Raw genomic sequence first — 24,555 nt, 5'->3', positions numbered from 1 at the left:
GAGGTATTACATTTAGATGCTGTGGTTGGGTAGGACCACTACTGATTCACAGAGGTATTACATTTAGATGCTGTGGTTGGGTAGGTCCACTACTGCTTCACAGAGGTATTACATTTAGATGCTGTGGTTGGGTAGGACCACTACTGATTCACAGAGGTATTACATTTAGATGCTGTGGTTGGGTAGGTCCACTACTGATTCACAGAGGTATTACATTTAGATGCTGTGGTTGGGTAGGACGGTAGAGCCACTACTGCTTCACAGAGGTATTGCATGGAAGTATTCCCAAACCCCAAATGGGCTTTTCATCTTAACTTCAGCAGTAGAAATTTCAGCAATTGAGCAGAATTCCCGGGTTCAGATCTCGGGTAAGACTTATGGATTGCAGCTTTAGCCCATTGAAACCGGAAAAGCATCCTTGTCTTTTTAGATCTTAGCGTTCGACTATTAAAAAAAGCTCACAAGCTCACAGCGCGTCACTTTGTGCCGCGCTGCGAGCTTGTACACCTGCTATTTTTTTTACATTTTTGAAAAGAAGAAATAAGTATTCTTTATGTCATTTTGACTCATGAAAACGTTTGCAGTGTAAACTAGGGCCCCTTTTCCACCAAAACAACTTTGGTTCTAGAACGGGTTCCGTTCTTTATTTTTTCATGATGGTTTATAGCTTCTTCCTGAATAGTGACACACCCACTTTGGTTCCCACTTCAGGGCAAGAAGAAGTATTTCTTTGGTTCCATCTCCGAATTAAATTTGGTTCAAAATTAGGACGGGGAAAATAAAGAAACGGAACCGGTCCCACTGGGAGAGGAGACCCCGGGGCAGACCAAGGGAAAGGTGCAGTTGGAGGAAATACACTGACTCACTGGCCTTTGGAACGTCTCGGGATCCCCCCCAGGAGGAAGTCACTAATGTGTTGCTCTGGAGAGGGAAGTCTGCTCTCTCTGGTGGAGCTGTTGCCCCCGCGACCCGACTATGGATAAGCGGTTGAAGATGTTTTGGATGGATGAAGCGGTGGAATAGGGGCCTGCAGGGGGGACGTGGGTTCCACAGAAAGAACTCACCGGTGAACTCACCGGTCACAGAAAGAACTCACCGGTGAACTCACCGGTCACAGAATGAACTCACCGGTGGGAGAGGTTGGACAGAATGAACTCACCGGTGGGAGAGGTTGGACAGAATGAACTCACCGGTGTACTAGCTCACACCGGTGACTCACCGGTGTACTCACCGGTGTACTTGGCGATGCTCTCCAGCAGCAGAGGGTATTTGGTCAGCCTCTGCATCTCTATGGGGATGATGTCTTTGAGTTGCAGCCGGCGACACTGACGGTTGCTCTCTGCTTCCTGATCAATGACAGCACACCGTGGAGGCTTACAGTCTATATATATACTGTATATCCCATTCTGACCCGAGATCAGATTCTAAAAATGTCTTCTACATCCTGACAGTTTTCATTCTGACCTGAGATCAGATTTAAAAAAAAATTCTTCTATGTCAGTCGCTCTTCGATTAAAAATAAATAGCAGACCTACAAGCTCGTAGCGCGCCACTCGGTGGCGCGCTATGAGCTTGTAGATCTGCTATTAGCAGTAGCAGATCTAGTAGCAGATCTGCTACTAGATCTGCTAAAGCACGACATGATGCTAACACCAAAATGGGTTCCCGCTAGAGGGCAGCACGGGTCCACCCGGACCCGAATACCCGAGATCCGACCCGAGAACAGAGCCGGGTCGGGTGCAAAATATTGACGTGCCGTCGGGGAACGGGTCGGTTCCATTTCAAAGCTGCGGATCTCGTTTCGGGTATCTGAAATGCAGAATACCCAAAATAACCGTGAGGATCCGAGATTTATAAATTAAACCCTTCAACTTTAAAAATAGGTTTCAAAAATAGACATGCGTGCGTTGTAATTATTACATTCTAAAGTCCATATTGTCTGTTGAACAGAGTCAACGAGGGCTGGGTCTCGTCATGCACCTTGACATGAGCAAAAGCGCTCTCTCTCTCTCTTTCGCTTGCACACACACACACACACACACACACATGGCTATATTAATGCAATCATGGCGGCCCCCTTCAGCGAGCGAGGTGAAACGCAAAGCAACAAGCAATGTGGGACTAACCTCGCATCACCAGGCTTTCCACCTCGGAGGAAAAATGTGGGACAGTTTTGTTGTGATTGTCAACAGCTCTGGTAAGAATGTCGGTGCGCAAAAATGCACTATAGCCTATGCAAGTTTGCAACCCTCCTCCTCCGCTGCGCTGTCTGGAGAGGCGGCGGGGTGCATGTTGCTCATAGAGAGCAGTCTCATGTCATGTTAAAGCATATAATATTGCAGAGAACACACTATGGGTTCTCGGCTCCAAAACATTCGGGTCCGGTTCCGGGCCGGGTGCGGACAATTAGAATGTTCTCGGATCCGGATCGGTTAGGTTCTGATATCACCGGGTCCGTTTCGGACCGGGTCCAATTTTATGGACCCGTGCTGCCCTCTAGTTCCCGCCCAACATGGGATATATATATATACCATCATGTTCCTTCATGTTTGACCAGTGTGAAAAACGATACATATTTTAACCCATTTTGACCTGAGATCAGATCCTGACAGTTTTCTGAAAAAGCTATGTTTCTATGTCAGTCGTTCATCGATTTTTCAAAAATAGCAGACCTACAAGCTTGTAGATCTGCTATTTTTCAATAGCTAAAGCATAACACAATGCTAATGCCAAAAGGGGTTCCCGCCCCAAATGGGTTAATGAATTGAAAGTTTGTCAATCAATCAATCAATCACTCACGCGATGAAGTGGTTTCAACACTAGTAAACTTGAGCACTGACCACAAAAGTGTTTAATAAAAAAAATGAAATCTCACAGAGTTACCACATTCTATAAAAGTTGTCAATTGAGGACAAAAACTAAATTCAAAAGCAGATGATGAATAGTTTATGATAATATGTGTTACAGGCAGCTTTACAGTAGCACACATGCTCAATGCTATTGACAACATCAGTGTATGTACCGGTACTGTTAAAATGTACCTAACCCCATTCAGGACGGGAACCCCTTTTGGTGCTTTAAGCATTATGTTATACTTTAGCTGTTGAAATAGCAGATCTACAAGCTCATAGCGTGGCACCGAGTGCCACGCTATGAGCTTGTAGATCTGCTATTTCTGAAAAATCGTGAAAATGTGTCGCAAATCTTTGAATATATATTCTTTCAGAGCAAACGTTTTTAACTCAGAACTTTGCTTCTGGAGGGTCCCTGGAACAACATATTTTCAGATGGGGGTCGGCGGCCAATTTACATATATTTTTGGGGGTCCTTGTCGACATGACAATTTTTGAGAACGACTGACATGGAAACAAGAGTTTTTCAGAAAAATGTCAGGATTTAGAATCGTCCTCAGGGGATTAAAGTTTCTGACATTGTACAGTACACGGCGTGTGAGAGAGAGAGAGAGGCAGGTCAGACTGATTAACCCATTTTGGTGTTAGCACCATGTTATGCTTCAGCTATTGAAAAATAGCAGATCTACAAGCTCATAGAGTGGCGCGCTACGAGCTTGTAGGTCTGCTTTTTTTTTTTTTACTGTCAGGATTTAGAAGACTGATTAGACTGATTTTTTTAATCTGATCTCAGGTCAAAGTGGGTTAAAGAACCAGCATTCTTCTGTGCGTCAGAATCTGGTCTCAGGTCAGAATGGATTGATAGGATGTGCGTTGTTGACCTGCATGAAGGATGTGAACCTCTGGTCTTTCTTCTGTCTGCTCTTGATGAGCTCCAGAGCAGACGGCTGGTTGCTGCAGAACGTCCCCACCGCCTGCTTGATCTTCTCCTCCTCCTCGCCACTGAACTGCAGTTCGCGCATGCGCACACACACACACACGCACACACGCCGTATTTTCTTCTTTTTTTATTAAAATAGCAGATTTACAAGCTCACAACACAACGCCTACTCACTTTGTGAGCTTGTAGATAAACTATTTCTGCAACTATTTCACAGTACAGATTACAGTACAGAGTATACAGTATGATAATGACCAGAGTAGAACCTAATTCTCCACTTTGCTTAGATATCTTACCCATGTCAGGAGATCGTTTCCGATCGGTCCTATCACCGAAGTCTCACTCCTCTTCCTGATGGCTGTCATCTGCTCCGTTATAGACACTGTGTGGGAAACAGGCCCAACAAACATGTGCAGAAGGAAGTACAGTGGAGTTTAAAGTCTAATTGCTAGTTTTAGCTAATTATTATGATTGATAATTGACGGAATTTGCTTTCATAAAGAAGCAGCATCATTTCCAAGCTCATTAATTTATTCAATCTTGCAGTTTTACACGCAATGGAATGTCACAGCAAAAAACAACATACAATGCTTAGAAACGGGGCCCACCGATAGCCGAGTGGGTAGGGCACATACGCAATTCTTATTGCTTATAGATCTGCCATTTTTAAAAGTTTGTATACATTTTGACATTTGAAAACCTATGAAAGAGCGAAAAATTTTAACTCAAAACTTTGCTTCTGGGGGGTCCCTGGAACTACATATTTTGAGATGGGGGTTGGCAGCCAAACTGTCAGGATTTAGAAGGCATTTGTAGAATCATCCTCAGTTCTAAATGGGTTAAGTACATTTCTATGCCAATATGACTTTTGCTTTACTTGTAACATATTGCTAAAGTGCAGTATTGACACTTTGAAACATGCGAGTGCTTCTCTCCCATCAGGTTGAATCAGTGTTACCAACCATGCAGCTGGAGGATTTGGTCCAGGTTGGTGAAGATGTGCTTGATGTCCTCCGGGGGCAGAATGCTGTCTCTGCTCAGCCTCTGGTAGAACACCGAGTCCAACACCCGAAGCATCCGCAAGTGGGCTCCCTCTGTGTACAGCAGCTCTGATGGTGGCCACGCGCACACGCACACACGCACACGCACACACACACACACACACACACACACACACACACACACACACACACACACACACACACACACACTTTAGTATTTCTTTGTAATGCACTGTGAGGTAAAATACATTTAATGTCTTGGACCACAGGAAGACTACTGTAGCTGACATTAGGTCGCCAGCTTGAAACTCAACGCAAACTACCGTAATTTCCGGACTATAAGCCGCGGCTTTTTACCCATGATTTGAACCCTGCGGCTTATACAACGGTGCGGCTAATCTATGGATTTTTACAGCTAACGCAGAGCCATCTCAGGCTCTGAGCTAACGTAGCTGCGGCTTATAGTCCGGTGCGGCTTATAGTCCGGTGCGGCTTGTATATGGGATTTTCCCTAAATTTGGCTGGTGCGGCTTATATTCAGGTGCGGCTTATAGTCCGGAAATTACGGTAAACTCAAGTATTATTAATAAATGATAATAATAATAATGCACTATTATGATAATTATTCTTAGGACGAGAATGGAGGCAGCGTTACCGTTGATGACCTCTTGTCTCTTGATCTCCAGCGGGGCGAGGCCTGCCAGGACCTCTCGGCTGACCAGCCGCTGCCAGTTCAGAGGGTCCTCCCCGTACACCGCACCTCCGCCCTGGTCGTCCTCACTCTGGACCTCGGCCAGGCCGTCCATCCTACCACACCACAACACACCACACCACACCACACCGCCGAGGGCAGAGAGGTCAGCACAAGACAACGGTGGAGGGGAATAACCCATTCTGGGCGGGAACCCCTTTTAGTGATTTAAGCATTTTGTTATACTTTAGCTATTTTTTGAAGAATCGTGAAAATGTGGAGCAAATCTTTGGATATATATTCTTTCAGAATGTTTTCAACTCAAATCTTTGCCTCTGGGGGGGGGGTCAATGGAACTACATATGTTCAGATGGGGGCACCACAGCCAAATACAGATAATTCTGGGGGTCCTTGACATGAAAATGGTTAAGCACCACTGACATTTTTTAGAATCGTCTTCAGGTGTAAATGGGATTGTAGTTATAGCTACAGTCATCAGAGAAGGCGTTGAGTAGCCCTTCCAACAGACTAATAGAATAATACCATTATCTATTTATTTTCCAACAGAAGCTCAGCTTTCCGGTTACATTACCAAACTTGCTTTTCTGAGACTCCCGTGTAAGGTAATGCTCTTCTCACCGGCCACCCCCCATGGTGAGCTCAAACTGAGTTTGTTATTGTTATAAGACACTTGAGCAGGGAAGCCTTGGGTGTTAACCAGGACGACACTGGACCATGCACTGCCTGCATATCATTCCCTTGAAATGAAGTGTCTACCGTATCTCTCCTGTGCATCACAGAATGGAAAGGCCCAACTGATTAAGTCAAATAAATTGTTATCTCCAGCTTCTGTTATAACCAACTCTAGTGCACATTGAAACCCCAGTGAAATGTTTATTTGTTGTTGTCAGTCATTCATGTGTGTGTAGAAATAGCACACCAAGAAATGGATGTAACTATTTTTGTTAGACATTGTTTGGATGCATTATTGCATACTGTAAGAATATTCTCTAAACCTATTTTACACCCTAAAACACACACATCTGTCTGTGCGGACAGTCGGACACGCACAGGCCTGGTGCGAGAACGGATGGCGCATGTAGCTAAACTATTGCAGAGTGGCCCACTATTTTATCTGGGTTACACCTTGGCCATGTCGACTAATCAGATATATTAATTGTTAGCATAAAAGTGGACGATCCACTGCTATGAGGAATGGAGAAGCGCCCTGTTAGTACCTGTAAACCTCTTCCTGGAACTGGTCAAGGGGACAGGGGAAGTCAAAGTGAGGACTGTTGGGCTGAGCCGTGCTGTCCTGGTTGTCTCCAGAATGGACACCGTCACTCAGTCTGGACAGAGCTGAGGACGGAGACAGACCTGCACGGGACGGAACCAAAGGAGTCAAAGGAAAGAATGACAAAAAACTGAACTAAGAAGTTATGTTATGGCCCAGGCCGTAGCGTAACGGTCTGGGCACCGGACTGGTAATCCAGTCGCAGTGTGCCGAGGGTTCGACTCCCGGACCCGACACGGCCTTTACTGCATGTCATCCCCCCATCTCTCTCCCGTTTCCTGTCAGCCTACTGTCTGTCCCTTCAAAAATCAATAAAAGGCGTAAGCCGCAAAAAAATATCTTAAAAAAAAAAAAAAAGTTATGTTATAGGGAATATTAAAGAACGTGTTTGTTCCCAAGTGTGGAATGAAACCACAGCCTTATTAGCAAAGGATTCATTATTATATCACACATTTGTTGCAGGGACGAAATAGAACATAATGTGAAAGCAGTGAACGACGGAAAGATACCACAACTAGTACTAATTCCCCTCCAATCAGTTCATCCGATTGACACCACCATGGTAGGAATATAAACTTTATTTGCAGACACTCCAAAATACAAAATATTTAGGGCCTGGTTGAGTTCATCACGTACTGTTCATCACGTACCCCCCCCCCCCAACCCACAGGTACTTAAATAATACATTGGGATGAGAGAGCAGGTTATCTCTCTCACCAGAGTCAGAGTCGTGTCCGCTGGGTTCTGAGAGCTGAGTGAGGGGCAGAGGTGAGGCTGGGTTGGGGAGGAGGTGAGGGCTGAGCCCGTCAGAGCCGTCGCTGGACTGGCTTCCACGGACGCGGCTGTCGGGGTGCTCAGGGATGCTGACGGCTGAATGAGAGACCAGCTGCTTAGGGGAGCGCTGCTTGTTCAGCTCCATGGCCTTACCGACTGCATGCACGCACGCACACATACACACGCGCACACACACACACACACACACACACACACACACGCACACGCACACAGTTAAAGAGAAGAGCAAGGAGATGGGTGAAACCGTGCTGACATTCACAGCCAGCTACTTTGCTGGAAAACTTAAATTTTACAAATCACAATTCTGACATTCAGATCTCTACTCAACTCACTGGAAGGTGCGTCCACTCGGCTGGGTCGTCGAGGCTGACCAAGGATGCTGGGGAATCGAGGCTTTTTCACCTTCTCTTCTCCCTCCTTCTCGGGCTTGCTGCTCTTCTGCTTGTTGAAATCACACAAGCCATACCTTTCTTTTACCGACGAGTAACGTGCCTGCCTAGTTTACCATGTTACACTCATTGTTGATACATTGATAGATTGTACATTTATTATTGATGGACTATACAATATACTATTTCGGAGACCCAGTGCAGCTGTCTAGTGACAGCATCTAAATTGAATCTCTTTATTGTGACTCTTGATTGTTAACTCTGTGTGTGTGTGTGTGTGTGTGTGTGTGTGTGTGTGTGTGTGTGTGTGTGTGTGTGTGTGTGTGTGTGTGTGTGTTTTCTCACACACCTTCATTTTGGGCAGGAAGTTGATGCGCACACGTTTTGGTTCGAGGCTGCGGGGCTCCTTGACCTTCACCCCCAGGTGTTTCATGTACGTGAGGATGACGTACTGCATGGTTGCACTGCAGCACGAGACACACGCTCGTTAAACACTTGAACCCTAGCGTCCGTTTTATGGTCAATCAATTGTTCATGTCGTGATAGGTGAATGTTTAGCGAAAATAGACGATCTACAAGCTCACAACAGGCCCGCAACACAGCGCTTTGAGAGCGTGTAGATCACCTTTTTCCGGCAAAGTGATTTGGTGTAGAAGGAAAAAAAATTAGTGCCCTGGAGAACCCCGGGCTACAAAGTATATAAGGTTAAGAGGTTAAAAGGAAATTACTCATTGTCATCTGCCAGTTTATACGGCTCAAACATACTAATGTTCACTACTGATTCCACAATACAATCATTGTATTAATAGAACATATGACTATGAGTCATACACTGCTTAATGTGCAACATGTTAACTTTCCTACTGATGGTGATCTAACAGTCTTGAGAAGGATTTAATTTCAATAGCAGTGAGGCTGGTTCTTGCTTACTGTACATTAGCCTACTGAATGCGTCTGCATTCAGGGACTAGCTCCCTGTCCACTCAGCCAGTCATTCAAGTGTCATTCTGATGAGATGTACAGTAGATGTTTTTATGGAGTTAATTTTACTTTTATCTTACCACTTCTCCTCTTCTGTGGGTTGTGATGTCATCCTGGAAGAGACAATAAATATATATAAACAAACAAACATAAATAAATAACTATATACTTGGATGAACCATGCAGTGTCATTTGCTGAGAATAGCCAATATATAAGATATATATAAGATATTCACAACACGTAGATATCAGGCTTAACCCTAACAGTGAGCATTCAGTCCATATCTCCTTACTTGACCCTAACTTTCTGGAACTGCAGTAAAATCTAATTGGGAACGTCAATTCTGTCTCTAATTAGACATGCATCTCCAATCAACTACTTTGTCCAAAATGTGGCCTGTCAGGCTTATGACGCAAGCATGTGTGCACACGAGCCTCAGTTTCATGAACCTTGTAATGCGATGCAGCTCACAGACTCCGATGAAGACTCAGATCATTCTTGTGCACAAAATGGTCATTGCACAAGTCAAATTAGAGCCACACGATATATATCGTACACCGGATATGTTCCATTTTTGGACCACTATGAACCTGGTGTCCCTATGTCATCATTAGAGGTCAAAGGTTTTTTACTTTTGAACACAACCCGGTGCATCGTGTTGTGAGCTTGTACACACATATACATACACACACACACACACACACACACACACACACACACACACACACACACACACAGTATTATATATATATATATATATATATATATAAATATACACACACAATATAGGTCCTAAGTGGTTACATTTAACAGTTTGACGGCCGCTAATTGTTTAATCCAGTGTTCCACCACGCGTAAAACGCTATACCCGACATTTGTTTAATGCGTTTAATTCTCCGTTTTAAAATAATTAATAAGAAACAGCGGATTTATCCGGGACCTGATGACGAGGCCGTCACGTTATGATGACGAAACCGGAAATCAAGTCATCATCTGGGCTGCTAGGACTTCTGGGAAATTGAGCTCAATGTAAGTGGACGGGGGGGTTTGTTTGGACTACAATGCCTCATGGAGGCGGATCCTGTAAGCGCATTGTAATGGCCGCTGGTACTGATGATCATAACATGCCATGGTACACGAAAGCTTTTTTTTTAAATTAGACTAGTATATGCTATAAGTTGTAACAAGTTAAAATAAATACATTTTAAATCAGCTGCAATTAATTACAGGTCGATCTCCCCAGTGAAATAAACAGAACATAGCACAATACAAGAGTGTTGGCTTAATAGCCATTCATTCTATGTCTAGGATTTACAAAATACAATCTAAAAGACACACAATAAAATAAGATTTATTCAGCTAGGAAACTCTGTAGGCTTTGGAAAGGGGCAAATCCTGTGAAAAGTGTGTGTGTGTGTGTGTGTGTGTGTGTGTGTGTGTGTGTGTGTGTGTGTGTGTGTGTGTGTGTGTGACTGTGTGTGTGTGTGTGTGTGTGTGTGTGTGTGTGTGTGTGTGTGTGTGTGTGTGTGTGTGTGTGTGTGTGTGTTTGTGTGTGTGTGTGTGTGTGTGTGTGTGTGTGTGTGTGTGTGTGTGTGGGGAAGTACTAACAGTATGTCCTCTATCTTGGAGATGATGTGCTCAGCACAGGAGCGTTCTTTATCCAGGGCCGACGGCTCTTTTCTTTTGTCTGAGTCCAGTTTACACAACATATCCTCCGCTAGTGTCAGACCCATGCTACGCTTCTGCCTGCACGCACACACACACACACACACACACACACACACACACACACACACACACACACACACACACACACACACACACACACACACACACACACACACACACACACACACACACACACACACACAGGAAACATTCACATTACAAACCACACAAACAAACTGATGTTTTGGCAATGAACAGCATGCACAACGTAGTCTAAATACAAATTACATAATTTGGTAATGAGTGTGTGTGTGCGCGTGTGTGTGCGTGTGCGTTAACCTGAAGTCCTCCAGTTTCACGTGTAAGTCTGGTAAGAGGGTGTCTTGTAACAGCTGAGTGTACTGTCTACAAAGCTCTTCTGGGATCAAATCTAGTCTCCGTCGCTCTGAATGCATGCACACACACACACACACACACACACACGCACACGCACAAACACGCACAGATGAGAGATGAAAGAGATAAAGACATACAATGAAAAACAGATTGGCATTAATGCATTATTATCGTCCAGCTGAGAAATATGTGGAGAATCTGGAGATGCATTGTATGTGGGCACATTAACAAATTACACTAGAGAAAAATGAAAATAAACACATTTGCAATCCTATTCTACACAATTCAAATTAGACAGTTGTACTGCACTGGAATGATCCCTGGAATATTGGCTGAAATTAAACAAGATTATACTAAATTTTCTCGGCTGTAAGATACAGGAAATATAATGGTGCCTTTCCGTGCTCACCCAATTCAGCTGCTATGGAGTCTGGTACAGGAACTTTAAGATGCTGAACAAGACAAAGACAACAGTTATAAACACTAGGAATCAAATTAAGCAAAAAATACACATATTGACATATTGTCTCTTTTTTTGTTAAAGAACTATATGTAGTAAACACCTCCCAATCCCCACAACTTCCTGTGGTATTGCTCTGGTTTGGGCAGATCCATAACATTTCAGAAAATGTATTCAAACTTCAAAGACGCACACATTGAACACAGAGGCTATGTCTGTATCCATATAAACATAACCACTTCACCCTATATTGCCATTGACTGTGGTTATACTGCTCCTTTTTCCCCCTCCACACCAAATCCTCCACATGTTCATCACTCTTGTTCATGTGGTAAAATTAGGATTAGGATTTACTGTGTAACGACAGTATGATGTGTGGCTACGTCTAACATGCTGCTTCCGGCTGTTTGGCGTGTAAATGCTATGAGACAAGAAATCCACATCTGGAGTTAAAAGAAGGAGAATGACAAACCGCCGCTCGATCCAGGAAAACCGAATGGAAATCCATGAAGAGACGTCGGGTCTCTTTAGAGGTGCTCTGCTTGTGCAGGTCGGCATAGAGGTAGCATAGCTAGTCCAGGACAGGCGCGCACACACACAGTACACACACAGTCACGCACGCACACACACACGCACACAATTAATTTATGATTGAAAATAGAACAGAAACTGCTTTTGAGTACACATAAAAAAACAAAAACAAGAGATGGGGTAAAGTCACAATACAATCAAGTACTTATATCTTCCAGGTTGCCTGGTTGCCATAGAGGCATAGAAGCATGATTTTGAATGGCAACCATATGCAAATGGAGTGGGGTAATATTACCGGTTAAAGTAAGCCTGCCTGCTTTATACCATTCAAATGAACCGTACAAGGCCAACTTATAGAGAAGCAAATCAACAATGTTCATTTGTTCTAGTACACACAAGTTATTAAAGTTATTTGTCCACAACCAAGTGAGAATACTGTGTGACCCAGTATTTCTACAGGCTGACAAACACTGCAAGGCTTATTGTAATACTGAATATTGAATTGTAACATTATTGTATTTGTTATATATTGAAAAAGTAATAAGTTAATACGTACTAGTGAATGAGTGAATGAGTGAGTGAGTGAGTGAGTGAGTGAGTGAGTGAGTGAGTGAGTGCGTGCGTGCGTGCGTGCGTGCGTGCGTACCAGAGGTGCAGGGTCAAACTGTGAGACCACATGGTGGAGGAACGCTGCCAGGTGAGCCGGTCGGGATTTTAGGGACTCTATACTCTGAAAACAGCTACACTGACCACTGATCTATCGCGCGTGCACACACACACACACACACACACACACACACACACACGAGAAGGGACAATAATAGGTATGTGGACACAACACAATATGAACAGACATTCACACAAACATTTAATGTAACGTTTTATATGAATATTTTCAAGACATAAAGTAAATAGTTAAAAGAAAAATACTATATCTGGGAGTCTAAAAGCCCTGCTAAAAGTCATCCTTTCCACTAGCAGGGCTAAAATCAACAAAACCACTAAAGTTCTTTTAGATTCCAAGGTGTTCCAAATTGATCATTTGCCTGATCATTTGCCACAGTGTTTAGCAGAACCTGATCATTTGCCACAGTGTTTATCAGAACCTGATAATTTGCCACAGTGTTTATCAGAACCTGATCATTTGCCACAGTGTTTATCAGAACCTGATCATTTGCCACAGTGTTTATCAGAACCTGATCATTTGCCACAGTGTTTATCAGAACCTGATCATTTGCCACAGTGTTTATCAGAACCTGATCATTTGCCACAGTGTTTATCAGAACCTGATCATTTGCCACAGTGTTTATCAGAACCTGATCATTTGCCACAGTGTTTATCAGAACCTGATCATTTGCCATAGTGTTTTGCAGTACCTGTTCTTGCTGTGCATCAAAGTAGTCGTCCTCTGCTCCAATGATCTGAGGGATGATGCGGGCGGAGGGGCTACCCACGATGCACTGGGAGTTGGAGTCCTGAACAACAATAAATACAACATAGCGATGTTCAGATTCAGGTAGGCACGGAAGGCAGGAACGTGTACATTGCTAGATCACTCCCCGCCCACAGTCAGTGTGTCTCTCCACGTTCAACCTCACTTCATTGATTCTCATTCGCTACAAGCTAACTCACACACGCCCTCACACCCAGTGATACTCAGGTGGTTTATTAAAGATGACACTATTCACTCTTCATTCCACGTGTTAGCGGTCATAGATGTTGTACAGCCGCCAGGGGTTAAACTCCCTCCACCTCCCCGGTCTCCTCCCTGTGGCATAGTGCTTATGTTAATGGTTGATTCTGAGATTGTACTGTGGATATGGATTGTGCTATGATATGTAGTATCTTAACTGATGGAACTGAAGATCCAATGTTATGTTCATGTAATAACTGTATCTTATGCTCTGCTTGGCGTTTGTGATGTCAGACTCTGTGTCAGTCTTGTGCAGGTAATCTGTAATATCACATGAGCAGAGCCACACCGCCAAACTGAATGCAATATCATTGCAATGCATGTTTAATCCTGAGCTGAAGTGTCTAACTGAACCACAGTCAGTTACAATACCCTAATAGTAATGAACATCTGTGAAAACTACATTACACTACAGCACAATCTCCGTCATACGCTATACTTCATATCAGGGCTATATTCAACTAAATTGTTCAGGGGGCCACATTGGGGGCCACATTGTCAGAAAGTAATAAAAAGTAATAAGTAATAGAAATAATAATAATAATAATTTGAAAACTTCATTGGCGGGCCGAATTTGGCCAGCTGAATAGCCTTGCTTCATATATTCATTCATTTAAGTGACCTACTTTAGAATTTTGGTCGGATGTTTTTAGGGGGCTTGAAATTGATTTGTGTGTGTGTGTGTGTGTGTGTGTGTGTGTGTGTGTGTGTGTGTGTGTGTGTGTGTGTGTGTGTGTGTGTGTGTGTGTGTGTGTGTGTGTGTGTGTGTGTGTGTGCGTGCTGTGCGTGCGTGTGATCTTACAAGGTCAGTTGTTTCCTGTGGGTCTGCTGAGGGACAGATGAGGCCATCTAAGGGGGTGAATTTTGGGCCGTGGCTGGGCATCTCTTTCTGGCAAATACTCTGTGGGAGGGGGCTTCCATGCCCCTGACACACACACAGACACACACACACACACACACAGGCAAAATTGTCTGTTTAGTCTAGTGCTGAATACAGGGAAATTCCCTGAGATCTTAAACAACAGCCTTATCTCCGTTAGAGACTGTGGTAAAAATACACCCGTTATTACAGAAAAAGCTGTGTAAGCACTTTCCCAAGTGTTGAATGCAGCACCAGACTGTGGACCAGTACATCATAATAAATAAATAAACTTTCCTCGCCCACAGTCATAGTTTTCACGCAAAAACAACACGCGAGTCATTCTTCACTTTCATATCTCAAGTAAGAAAGTAGAGGTGTGACATTTATTTGTCCTGTCGAGTGAGTCATTGTAGAACAAAAGGACCATTCATGCGGGGCAGGAATTTGACCCAGAGTTACAGCGACTGGTGTCACATTGACGTGCTTTGTTACGTACGTATTTATTGACGTTGTCGTACTCTTCCCAAAGTGCTCTTACAACATTTGACCATTTTGGCCATAGGGTTGTCTATAGTAACTTCAAGTAGTCTTATCTAATGTGCCAACATGGAAAACACGCAACACCACAGTGACAACATGACAAATAGAGGGAAAGAACAACAATCTACTACACTGTACTACACTTCTTAGCTGGTGCACAGACACTATCACTTACGCACAGTATACATTACTTAAATGTTTGATAGCTGCTACTACTTGCTCAAGTAACTGTATTTATTTTCTTTCTATTTGAGCACGCACTTCATTAATTTCACCCACTTGTTTTTCACCTGTAAACTTGCGGTGTGATAGGGTACAATATGCGACCAAATGAAAATCTCAATGCAAGTGTCAATTAAGTTTCCATTTGTACACTCTCAGAGTTACACACGACACGTGGCATCACTAACCCTGTCCCTGAGCCAAACCCAACCACACGTGGCATCACTAACCCTGTCCCTGAGCCAAACCCAACCACACGTGGCATCACTAACCCTGTCCCTGAGCCAAACCCAACCACACGTGGCATCACTAACCCTGTCCCTGAGCCAAACCCAACCACACGTGGCATCACTAACCCTGTCCCTGAGCCAAACCCAACCACACGTGGCATCACTAACCCTGTCCCTGAGCCAAACCCAACCACACGTGGCATCACTAACCCTGTCCCTGACCCAAACCCAACCACACGTGGCATCACTAACCCTGTCCCTGAGCCAAACCCAACCACACGTGGCATCACTAACCCTGTCCCTGAGCCAAACCCAACCACACGTGGCATCACTAACCCTGTCCCTGACCCAAACCCAACCACACGTGGCATCACTAACCCTGTCCCTGAGCCAAACCCAACCACACGTGGCATCACTAACCCTGTCCCTGACCCAAACCCAACCACACGTGGCATCACTAACCCTGTCCCTGACCCAAACCCAACCACACGTGGCATCACTAACCCTGTCCCTGACCCAAACCCAACCACACGTGGCATCACTAACCCTGTCCCTGACCCAAACCCAACCGCACGTGGAAGAAGCCACGTTGTTCCCGACGCAATGGCGGTGTGTCGGAATGCCACTCTGCCCCCCCACTGTACTCACAGTGGTGTTGGACCAGGGGAATGCCACTCTGCCCCCCACTGTACTCACAGTGGTGTTGGACCAGGGGAATGCCACTCTGCCCCCCCACTGTACTCACAGTGGTGTTGGACCAGGGGAATGCCACTCTGCCCCCCCCTGTACTCACAGTGGTGTTGGACCAGGGGAATGCCACTCTGCCCCCCACTGTACTCACAGTGGTGTTGGACCAGGGGAATGCCACTCTGCCCCCCCCTGTACTCACAGTGGTGTTGGACCAGGGGAATGCCACTCTGCCCCCCCCTGTACTCACAGTGGTGTTGGACCAGGGGAATGCCACTCTGCCCCCCACTGTACTCACAGTGGTGTTGGACCAGGGGAATGCCACTCTGCCCCCCCACTGTACTCACAGTGGTGTTGGACCAGGGGAATGCCACTCTGCCCCCCCCTGTACTCACAGTGGTGTTGGACCAGGGGAATGCCACTCTGCCCCCCCCACTGTACTCACAGTGGTGTTGGACCAGGGGAATGCCACTCTGCCCCCCCCACTGTACTCACAGTGGTGTTGGACCAGGGGAATGCCACTCTGCCCCCCCCACTGTACTCACAGTGGTGTTGGACCAGGGGAATGCCACTCTGCCCCCCACTGTACTCACAGTGGTGTTGGACCAGGGGAATGCCACTCTGCCCCCCACTGTACTCACAGTGGTGTTGGACCAGGGGCCGTTGCTGCCACCGTCCCATCGTGGAATCAGGGGAGTGTCCACCTCCTCCACATCGCCATCTCTGGACCACAAGCCAGGCGAGCCACCGTCCTGAAACGCATACGTACACATGTTAACCCATTCCGACCTGAGATCAGATTCTAAAAATGTCTTCTATGTCAGTCGCTCTTCGATTTTTCAAAAATAGCAGACCTACAAGCTCGTAGCGCGCCACTCGGTGGCATCAAAAAGGGGTTCCCGCCTAAAATGGGTTATGCATATACTGCACATACTTTATATATAAATGTACATGCGAGTATAGCGGTGATGCTCATCCTCTGGGAATTTTTAAAAACAAGGCCTATGATTAGAATCATAGGCGGTGACATGAATATATATTTTTTTACAATCTTCATTAATTTAGGCATACATGAACTACAGATACCCGGGAGTCGCGGAACTACATTTTTGATACGATGTTCAGGAAAAAAATCAATGTGAAGTGAGGGGCGCTCTTATCATCATACATCATCGTACAGTGATGTAAATGGTTTTCAATGTAATGAGTCCCGGGATGCAGGGATGGTCTCTTAGATGAGTCCCAGGGACATTTTATGAGTCCCACTTCAACGACGTTTTGCAGCATTTAATTCCCATTTCATGTTATATGGTTATATCCATGTAGAAAACAGAATAAATGATTATTATAACTAAAGCTAGCAAAATAAACTAGAATAAAAAACGGTACAGTAGTACAGTAGTGCATCCCGTGGATGCAGAGGTCATTGTTTTATTAACTTAAACTAACTTTTATTAACCCTTAACTATAAACTGCGTTTTGGGATGCAAAATGCACCCTAGTTTAATGTCTGATCATACATCACATTCCATGCTCAGCCAATCAAATCATCACTATGGGGCACACACAGACACACAAACCGGGTCATAGGAGGGGCCAGCGCCCCTCAAAAATGTAAGAATCTGACCATATCGCTGGTCACCCCTAAGCCAGATCTTAACAGTACGTGACCAAATCCCGGGATTCAGTGGAGGAAGAGGTCACAGACAGGGCGATGTAGGCGTATGCTAATGAGAGGTGTATGACCTGGTCTTGTAGCAGTGGATGGTGCCTGCCAGCTTCCTGGTTCTCCTTCAGTAGTTTAGCCTGAGGGTTTCTGCTGTGATCCTCCTTCATAGCCTGAGTGCATGCACAAACACACATGCATGCACACACAGGCATATGGTGACTTAGTATTATTACATTCCTCTGTCTGTCTCTCTGTCTGTCTCTCTGTCTGTCTGTCTGTCTCTCTGTCTGTCTGTCTGTCTGTCTGTCTGTCTGTCTGTCCCTCTCTCACTCTAATACGCACGCACACGCGCACACGCACACACACACACACACACACACACACACACACACACACACACACACCTGTGAGTCCCCTTGCTCCTTAGTCTTGTGCAGGCAATCAGCACTCTGGCATTGTAGAGCTCCGTTATCCTCCTGAAGGTGGAGAGAAATGTTATTCAGAGCTGTATTCTATGAGCGCCGTGACTATTTGGCCGTGGGATAAAGCCACGTTCTTCTTTATTCTTTAAGGAAGTGATGGTGCTGATAACCCGAAATCCCACAAACTCCTACAGAGACTAAACACAGAGCAGATGAGGAACCGAGCAGATGACTCGTTTCAAGCACACGCGCTGGTATGCCCCGTTTGCTAAATTAAACTGAGATCACAAACATTCATATTGTGTGCATTTCTGCTTAAAGGAAGCCCAGTATAAATGTCAGGGAAGGATAAGGATAAGGATAAGGAAAACTTTTATTGTCCATTACATTTACATACTAGAAAAAGTGCCCTTCTGGGCACAGGTCTCCACCAGGATTCTTCCTCAGCCTAGTGGGAATATGCGTGCACAGTTTCATCGCAATCGGACGCTGCGTTGAGGAGTTGTGGCGATTTGTACAAAGCGGGCTACTCCTGAAAACTGTAGGAGCCAATCGTGGCCAATCAGGATGGAATATGAGAAATCAAACAAACCTGTCTTGATCACATGACTATGGAGATCATGTGTACCGATTTGCGTGAAATTTGGATAAAATCTGAAGGAGTAATAATAGAAAATGTGTTTTACATATGTCGGCCTCCTGGTGGCGCTATAAAGAGCAGATGTGAAAAATTCCAGGCAAAGGTTTTTCCTTGGCCTCTAGGGAGTTGGCATACAAAGTTATCCACAGATCTGTGTAGTTAGAGGTAAAAACACTTTTCGGCCAGTTATAGCGCCACCTTGAGGCTGAGTTGAAATTGTTCATGTGGCATTTCGTCCTCGGCCTAGTGGGAATGTGCGTGCACAATTTCACGGAAATCACGCGATGTGTTCATGATTTGCAGCATTTTGTTTGAAACTGAGCACTCCTGTGAACTTTGGAAGCCAATCTTAACCAATCAGGATGGAGTCTGAGAAATCTGAAAGACCGGTTTCGTTGAATGGCTCTAGAGAGACTGTGTACCAATTTGCGTGATGTTTGGACAAAATCTGTAGGTGTACTGTGCAAAAACTTGTTTTGCACAAAGCGGCCTCCTGGTGGCGCTATAACAGGCCGTTCTGGAAAGTTTGGGGCAGAGGTTCATCGTTGGCATCCAGGGAGTGTGTGTGCAAAATTTGGCATGGACCGGGTTAACGGTGCCGGAGATTAGCTGCTCACGGACACACGGACGGACACACGGACGGACACACGGACGGACACACACACACACGGACGGACGGACGGAGTGCAAAACATACTCTCCCCCATGCCTTCGGCCTGGTGGAGACAAAAAATGGAAATTTGTCTTTGGCACACCAGCGGTCAGTTACAACAATAAAACATTACATTAAATACACAGATGCATTAAAATACTATAAAAAATCACATAAACACAGCAACAGTGATCATGAACAGTGGGTGTTAGGTGAACAATTTAAACATTTTCTTATTTAAAATGTCCACCGCAGTTGGCACAAACGAAAGAACAGGATAGAGCTTGAAGCGTGAGGTTGAACACACCCACGTGCCCAGCTGACTCCTACATGTACATTGAGCACAGCAGCCCCCTTGCTGTCACAGCCTGAGGCCGTCTAATCTAAAGCAGTGGTTCTCAACCTTTTCAGGCCGTGACCCTCCAAGACATGGCCAAAGCATGTGATGGGGGAAAGTAGACCCTTTAAGCAGTTACCATTACTTTTAAGAGTGTGCAGCCGAGCTGTGCCCAAGCAAGGTCACTCAGTGACAAGACGGATTTCTATATAGTGGCTGGTAAAAAGAGTGACACGTCAGAATTCTCCAGGACAGACTAACCCTCTGGCCTGCACTTCGCGGGGCCCCACCGATCTGCGGACTGATATGATCGAATCTGAATTTGTGATGTAACAGGTCGTATTTGCTTTCATATATGTCTTTGCTGTTCATATGTATATCACATGACCATTCAATTTGGGATAATTGTGGGCAATCAATAAATGCCAGATCTTGTGAATCCATGATTTTAAGTGTACAGCCTGTTTATTGGACTATTAGATAACCCTCTCACAGGATGGCGCATCACATGTCCGGGGGTCCCCAGCCAAAAACGTTGAGAACCCCTGCCTTATGGGTCTGTAAATCTGAGTGTGTACAAATGGGGTACAAATAGTGTGCCTTTTCTCACTGTACACTAAATCCCTTGGCACTATCATCTCTGCTCACAATATATCCTATCACTGCTACGCCGATGACACACAACTGTTTCTATCCCTCCCCCCCTCTGCCACTCAGGTGGAAGAGCGCATCACCGCATGCCTGGCTGACATCTCACAGTGGATGTCCTCCAACCACCTCAAACTGAACCCAGACAAGACTGAGCTTCTCTTCTTCCCAGCTAAGTCCTGCCCTATGCGGGAGCTAACTATTTCCGTAGACAACGCCCTGGTAACGTCTGTCCCAACAGCCAGGAATCTTGGTGTTGTCCTGGACAGTCAGCTCTCGTTCAAAACTCACATCACAGCTGTCACTCGATCCTGTAGGTTCACACTCTAGTCTATAACATACGACGAATTAGACCGTTCCTCACCCAGGAATCAGCCCAGCTCCTAATCCAGACAACAGTCTTGTCAAAACTCGACTATTGTAACTCCCTCCTTACTGGCCTACCAGCATGTGCACTTAAGCTTCTCCATCTGATCCAAAATGCCGCAGCTCGCTTGGTCTTCAACCAGCCAAAATTCTCACATGTCTCCCCCCTGCTCCGCTCCCTCCACTGGCTCACAGTTGCTGCCCGCACAGAATACAAAACTCTGATGCTGGCATTCAATGCAACCAAGGGTATGGCTCCCCCATATCTTGCAAGTATGTTCGAACCCTACAAACCCTCCCGCGCACTCAGATCAGCCAACGCAGGGAAGCTGGAAGTACCCTCACTAAAAACGCCGGGACAACGCTCCACACGTCCCAGACTCTTCTCCCTTCTGGCTCCAAAACTGTGGAATGCACTTCCCATTGCAGTCAGAACTGCAGCATCACTCCCAATCTTCCGCCGTAGTCTGAAAACCCACCTTTTCAGACTCCATCATGGCCCATAGCACTTACCCCACCCCCTTAGATAGCATTTCTGTAGACTTAGATAGCATTTGATACAGACTTATAGCATGTTATGTAGACAGCACTATAATTGCATTGTTATGTAGACAGCACTATAATTGCATTGTATGTAGTCATAGCACGTCATAGTACATATGTACAGCATAGTAGTATATATGTATAGTTTATATGTATAGTTTCATTATATAGATATTCCACTGTTACTTTCTTAGCTTACTCATGTTTCATGATAAATGTTTTTATGTGATGTATTCCCATGCTTTTTTGTTCTTGCTTAATGTAAATCACTCTGGATTAAGAGCGTCTGCTAAATGCCTAAATTGTAAATTGTGTACAAAAGTGTCATTTGGTTCCATTTGTACACCCTCAGAGTTAAATTGACATTGTTTTTTCAATATAAATTGGGGTCCCAGAGATAGAAATGCCATTAAATGGGGGGGGTCCTTGAAATTAAATTGGTTGAGAATCAATGCTAGAGCCATAAAAATCTTCTCTTATGGGGGTCCCTGGCATTATTGGCATATCTTTTCAAATGGGCGTCCGCGGGATAATTAGTGTCAATTTGGGGGTCCTTGTCATGAAAAGGTATTGGGAACCACTGATTTACAACACATGCGCACACATGCACACACACACACACACACACACACACACACACACACACACACACACACACACACACACACACACACACACCCACGTACCGTGGGAGGCAGTGGGGAGGTGCTGTGGTCCTCTCTGTCTGGCAGCAGGGGTGAGGATGGAGAGGGGGAGAGACAGGCCTCTCCCTGCTGCTGCTCTTCCTCCTGCTGCTCCCTGTGTGCCCCCTCCTCCTCCAGGGGGATGTGGGGGAGTCCGGGGGGCCTCCCCAGTACTGTCAGGGCTACATAGGAGCCCGCTGCAGAGGCAAAGGGAGAGCCACGGATGAGCGGCTCACACGTTTGAGAGATGACTGTCAAATCTGACCATTGACGCCTTTGTTGACACATGGGCGACAGTTAATCGAATAAATTGATATATTCGAGCATAAGAATAATCAATAGCAGATCATATAATACCAGTAAGACGCCCTAAAGGGCGAGGTCGCGTGCACACATCCGCCTGGGTGACGGCAGACTGCTGGGCGAGTGCTGGCGCTTTGGCATGGGGGGTCACATCAACATATGGAATGAATTCTGTACTGGCCATATAAGGAGCGTGTCTTCAGTGTACAGGGTTTGATGAGGTCAGATCAGCATATCTGTTATGTCAAAACAGGTCAGCTCCATATATGGAGATCTAGGGGTGGCAGCGGGGGCAGTGTCTTGAGTGTACATGCAGGGTTTGATGAGGGCCCAGGTAGGGCCGGGCCCTAATTTTCGGGCCTGTTGAGAACTCTAGTTTTCGCCGGCTGCCGGGCGCAGCTTCCCTAATAACTATCAACTAGTTGTTTGATTAAATGTTTGCATTTTCAACTTTGGACAACACCTGTTCCAACTTGCTTAATATCAGCCTTTGATACCTTTTTTATTTTGCCTTCACTTTTATTGTACCTTATGTCTAAAGACAACAACAGTGAATGTTTCAACCCAACCCGTATGAACTTCCGTTCAGTTTCCTGGAAACCCCCCCCCCAAAAAAAGAAAAGCCACTTCGCTTCAGCTAATGACTGCTCCTTGTTAAAACCCAGCATGGGTGAGCCATTGTTCGGTGGGTCTGGGGGTCTTTTTCACCCAGAGAGCAGAGACAGCAGTGACTCACTGATTACTGGAGGCTGAAGACTCACCCAACTAAACGGTATTGTTTCAGAATTTTGAAAGTTTATTGGTAGGTTTTGAAGCTGGCAATGCAAAAACTAATGTGTTTTACTTTACAACATTGTTTCATGACTCTATGTTGCTGCAGGGCCCCTCCCTGGGAACTCCTGCAGCTTTGTATTATAATAAACTCCTTGTGTAGTGTACACTCTATTGTACCACCAATTAATGCACTTGTAGTCTAGACTACTTTTGTACTTGAGTGTGCATTGTTGTTGTGTATACACTGTTAGTGGTGTAATCAAATGCATTTGTTTACACCACTAAGCAAATACACAGTAGAATATCTTCATATTCTTTGCCAATTATAAAATACCTAATCTTTTGGACAAGTAGGAGGGTTAAGGCAAGAACTGTACAGTCAGGCAGGCTCCGCGGAATGCAACCAAGGCAGCAACCAGAACAAACAATGAAAATGCCTGGAGTGAAATTGAAAAGTAATGAACCATAGTCTCATTGCAAACCTTGTCACCATGTGGTTTGCTGATGCTCACACATACAATATTGACATCCAAGTCAAACCAACAGGTCTTTAATGCATTGAAATTGGGAAAGCATCTGTGTCATTTTAGATTTTAGCGTTGTCTGTTCAAAAAAATTGCAGATATACAAGTTCAAAGCTCTGCAAGCATACACATCTGCTACTTTTGGAAATCTTGAAAGATTTATTGGTTTAGAATGCATTTGGAAATCTTGAAAGAATTACTGGTTTATTTTGTAGAATCGTCCTCAGGTCTTAAATAAGAGTTAAGAGTTGGGTCGTTTATGGCAGTTCCGTGACCACGGAGAGCAAAGGTCCGTTTCTCAATGGATTTGTCATATAGGAGGGTTATTAAACTAATTTGGCCGGGGTGTAATTTTTAAACGGACGGGGAAAGTTTCTTAGAGCCCCAAATCCAAATCCAACCAGCTATGACGAAAATTTACTTTTCATTTCAATGGTTTGGCCTCAAGTGATGTGTAGAACTTGTTTTCTGTGACTTCTTGGTCTGAGGAATCCTTAATTGATGTTAATTTAATGATTTAACCTGTTTGCATTTCTTATCAGCTCTGAAAAGTCACTTTTTCAACATTGTCATAGAACTTTAGGCTCAAATGAAAGCTCTACTCAAGCTGATGCCATTACAACTAATATTAAGTACACAGTATTAAATGTCAAGCGTAATGGAAACCAGGTACTTACATTTGATCAACTTCACAACTTCTATATGGTTGGAATGTGTTACCAAGGTCCCGTTAACCTGTCGAAGAAGAACATCACGAGAGT

At 44.9% G+C, this 24,555-nt stretch overlaps 2 protein-coding genes across 4 annotated transcripts in view; one reads left to right on the top strand and one right to left on the bottom strand.

The window, feature by feature from the left end:
• Positions 1 to 24,555, bottom strand: part of arhgef12b (Rho guanine nucleotide exchange factor (GEF) 12b) — a 66,114-nt gene that overhangs the window by 17,342 nt on the left and 24,217 nt on the right. For 2 of the 3 annotated variants that reach the window (XM_083787637.1, XM_083787639.1), the window contains 22 exons: positions 24,472 to 24,529; positions 22,197 to 22,390; positions 18,307 to 18,378; positions 17,980 to 18,072; positions 16,875 to 16,985; positions 14,495 to 14,617; positions 13,376 to 13,474; positions 12,646 to 12,756; positions 11,941 to 12,039; positions 11,418 to 11,460; positions 10,952 to 11,057; positions 10,553 to 10,690; positions 9,024 to 9,056; positions 8,312 to 8,426; positions 7,906 to 8,011; positions 7,496 to 7,708; positions 6,723 to 6,861; positions 5,449 to 5,600; positions 4,755 to 4,901; positions 4,089 to 4,174; positions 3,734 to 3,859; positions 1,232 to 1,346 (listed from right to left, as the gene is read on the bottom strand). In XM_083787637.1, coding sequence (XP_083643763.1) covers positions 1,232 to 1,346; positions 3,734 to 3,859; positions 4,089 to 4,174; positions 4,755 to 4,901; positions 5,449 to 5,600; positions 6,723 to 6,861; positions 7,496 to 7,708; positions 7,906 to 8,011; positions 8,312 to 8,426; positions 9,024 to 9,056; positions 10,553 to 10,690; positions 10,952 to 11,057; positions 11,418 to 11,460; positions 11,941 to 12,039; positions 12,646 to 12,756; positions 13,376 to 13,474; positions 14,495 to 14,617; positions 16,875 to 16,985; positions 17,980 to 18,072; positions 18,307 to 18,378; positions 22,197 to 22,390; positions 24,472 to 24,529 — 2,479 coding nt within the window. The remainder of the gene's footprint in view (positions 1 to 1,231; positions 1,347 to 3,733; positions 3,860 to 4,088; positions 4,175 to 4,754; positions 4,902 to 5,448; positions 5,601 to 6,722; positions 6,862 to 7,495; positions 7,709 to 7,905; positions 8,012 to 8,311; positions 8,427 to 9,023; positions 9,057 to 10,552; positions 10,691 to 10,951; positions 11,058 to 11,417; positions 11,461 to 11,940; positions 12,040 to 12,645; positions 12,757 to 13,375; positions 13,475 to 14,494; positions 14,618 to 16,874; positions 16,986 to 17,979; positions 18,073 to 18,306; positions 18,379 to 22,196; positions 22,391 to 24,471; positions 24,530 to 24,555) is intronic. The other variant, XM_083787638.1, reaches the window with a different exon arrangement.
• ubtd2 (ubiquitin domain containing 2) overlaps positions 12,165 to 24,555 on the top strand; it is a 393,205-nt gene continuing 380,814 nt past the window's right edge. Inside the window, exon 1 of the mRNA XM_083787720.1 lies at positions 12,165 to 12,179. The gene's annotated coding sequence lies outside the window, so the exon portion shown is untranslated. The remainder of the gene's footprint in view (positions 12,180 to 24,555) is intronic.

This window comes from Protomyctophum parallelum (assembly GCF_964188405.1).
Source record: "Protomyctophum parallelum genome assembly, chromosome: 1".
Taxonomy (NCBI): Eukaryota; Metazoa; Chordata; class Actinopteri; order Myctophiformes; family Myctophidae; genus Protomyctophum; species Protomyctophum parallelum.
This window is presented reverse-complemented; position numbering and strand designations above follow the sequence as displayed.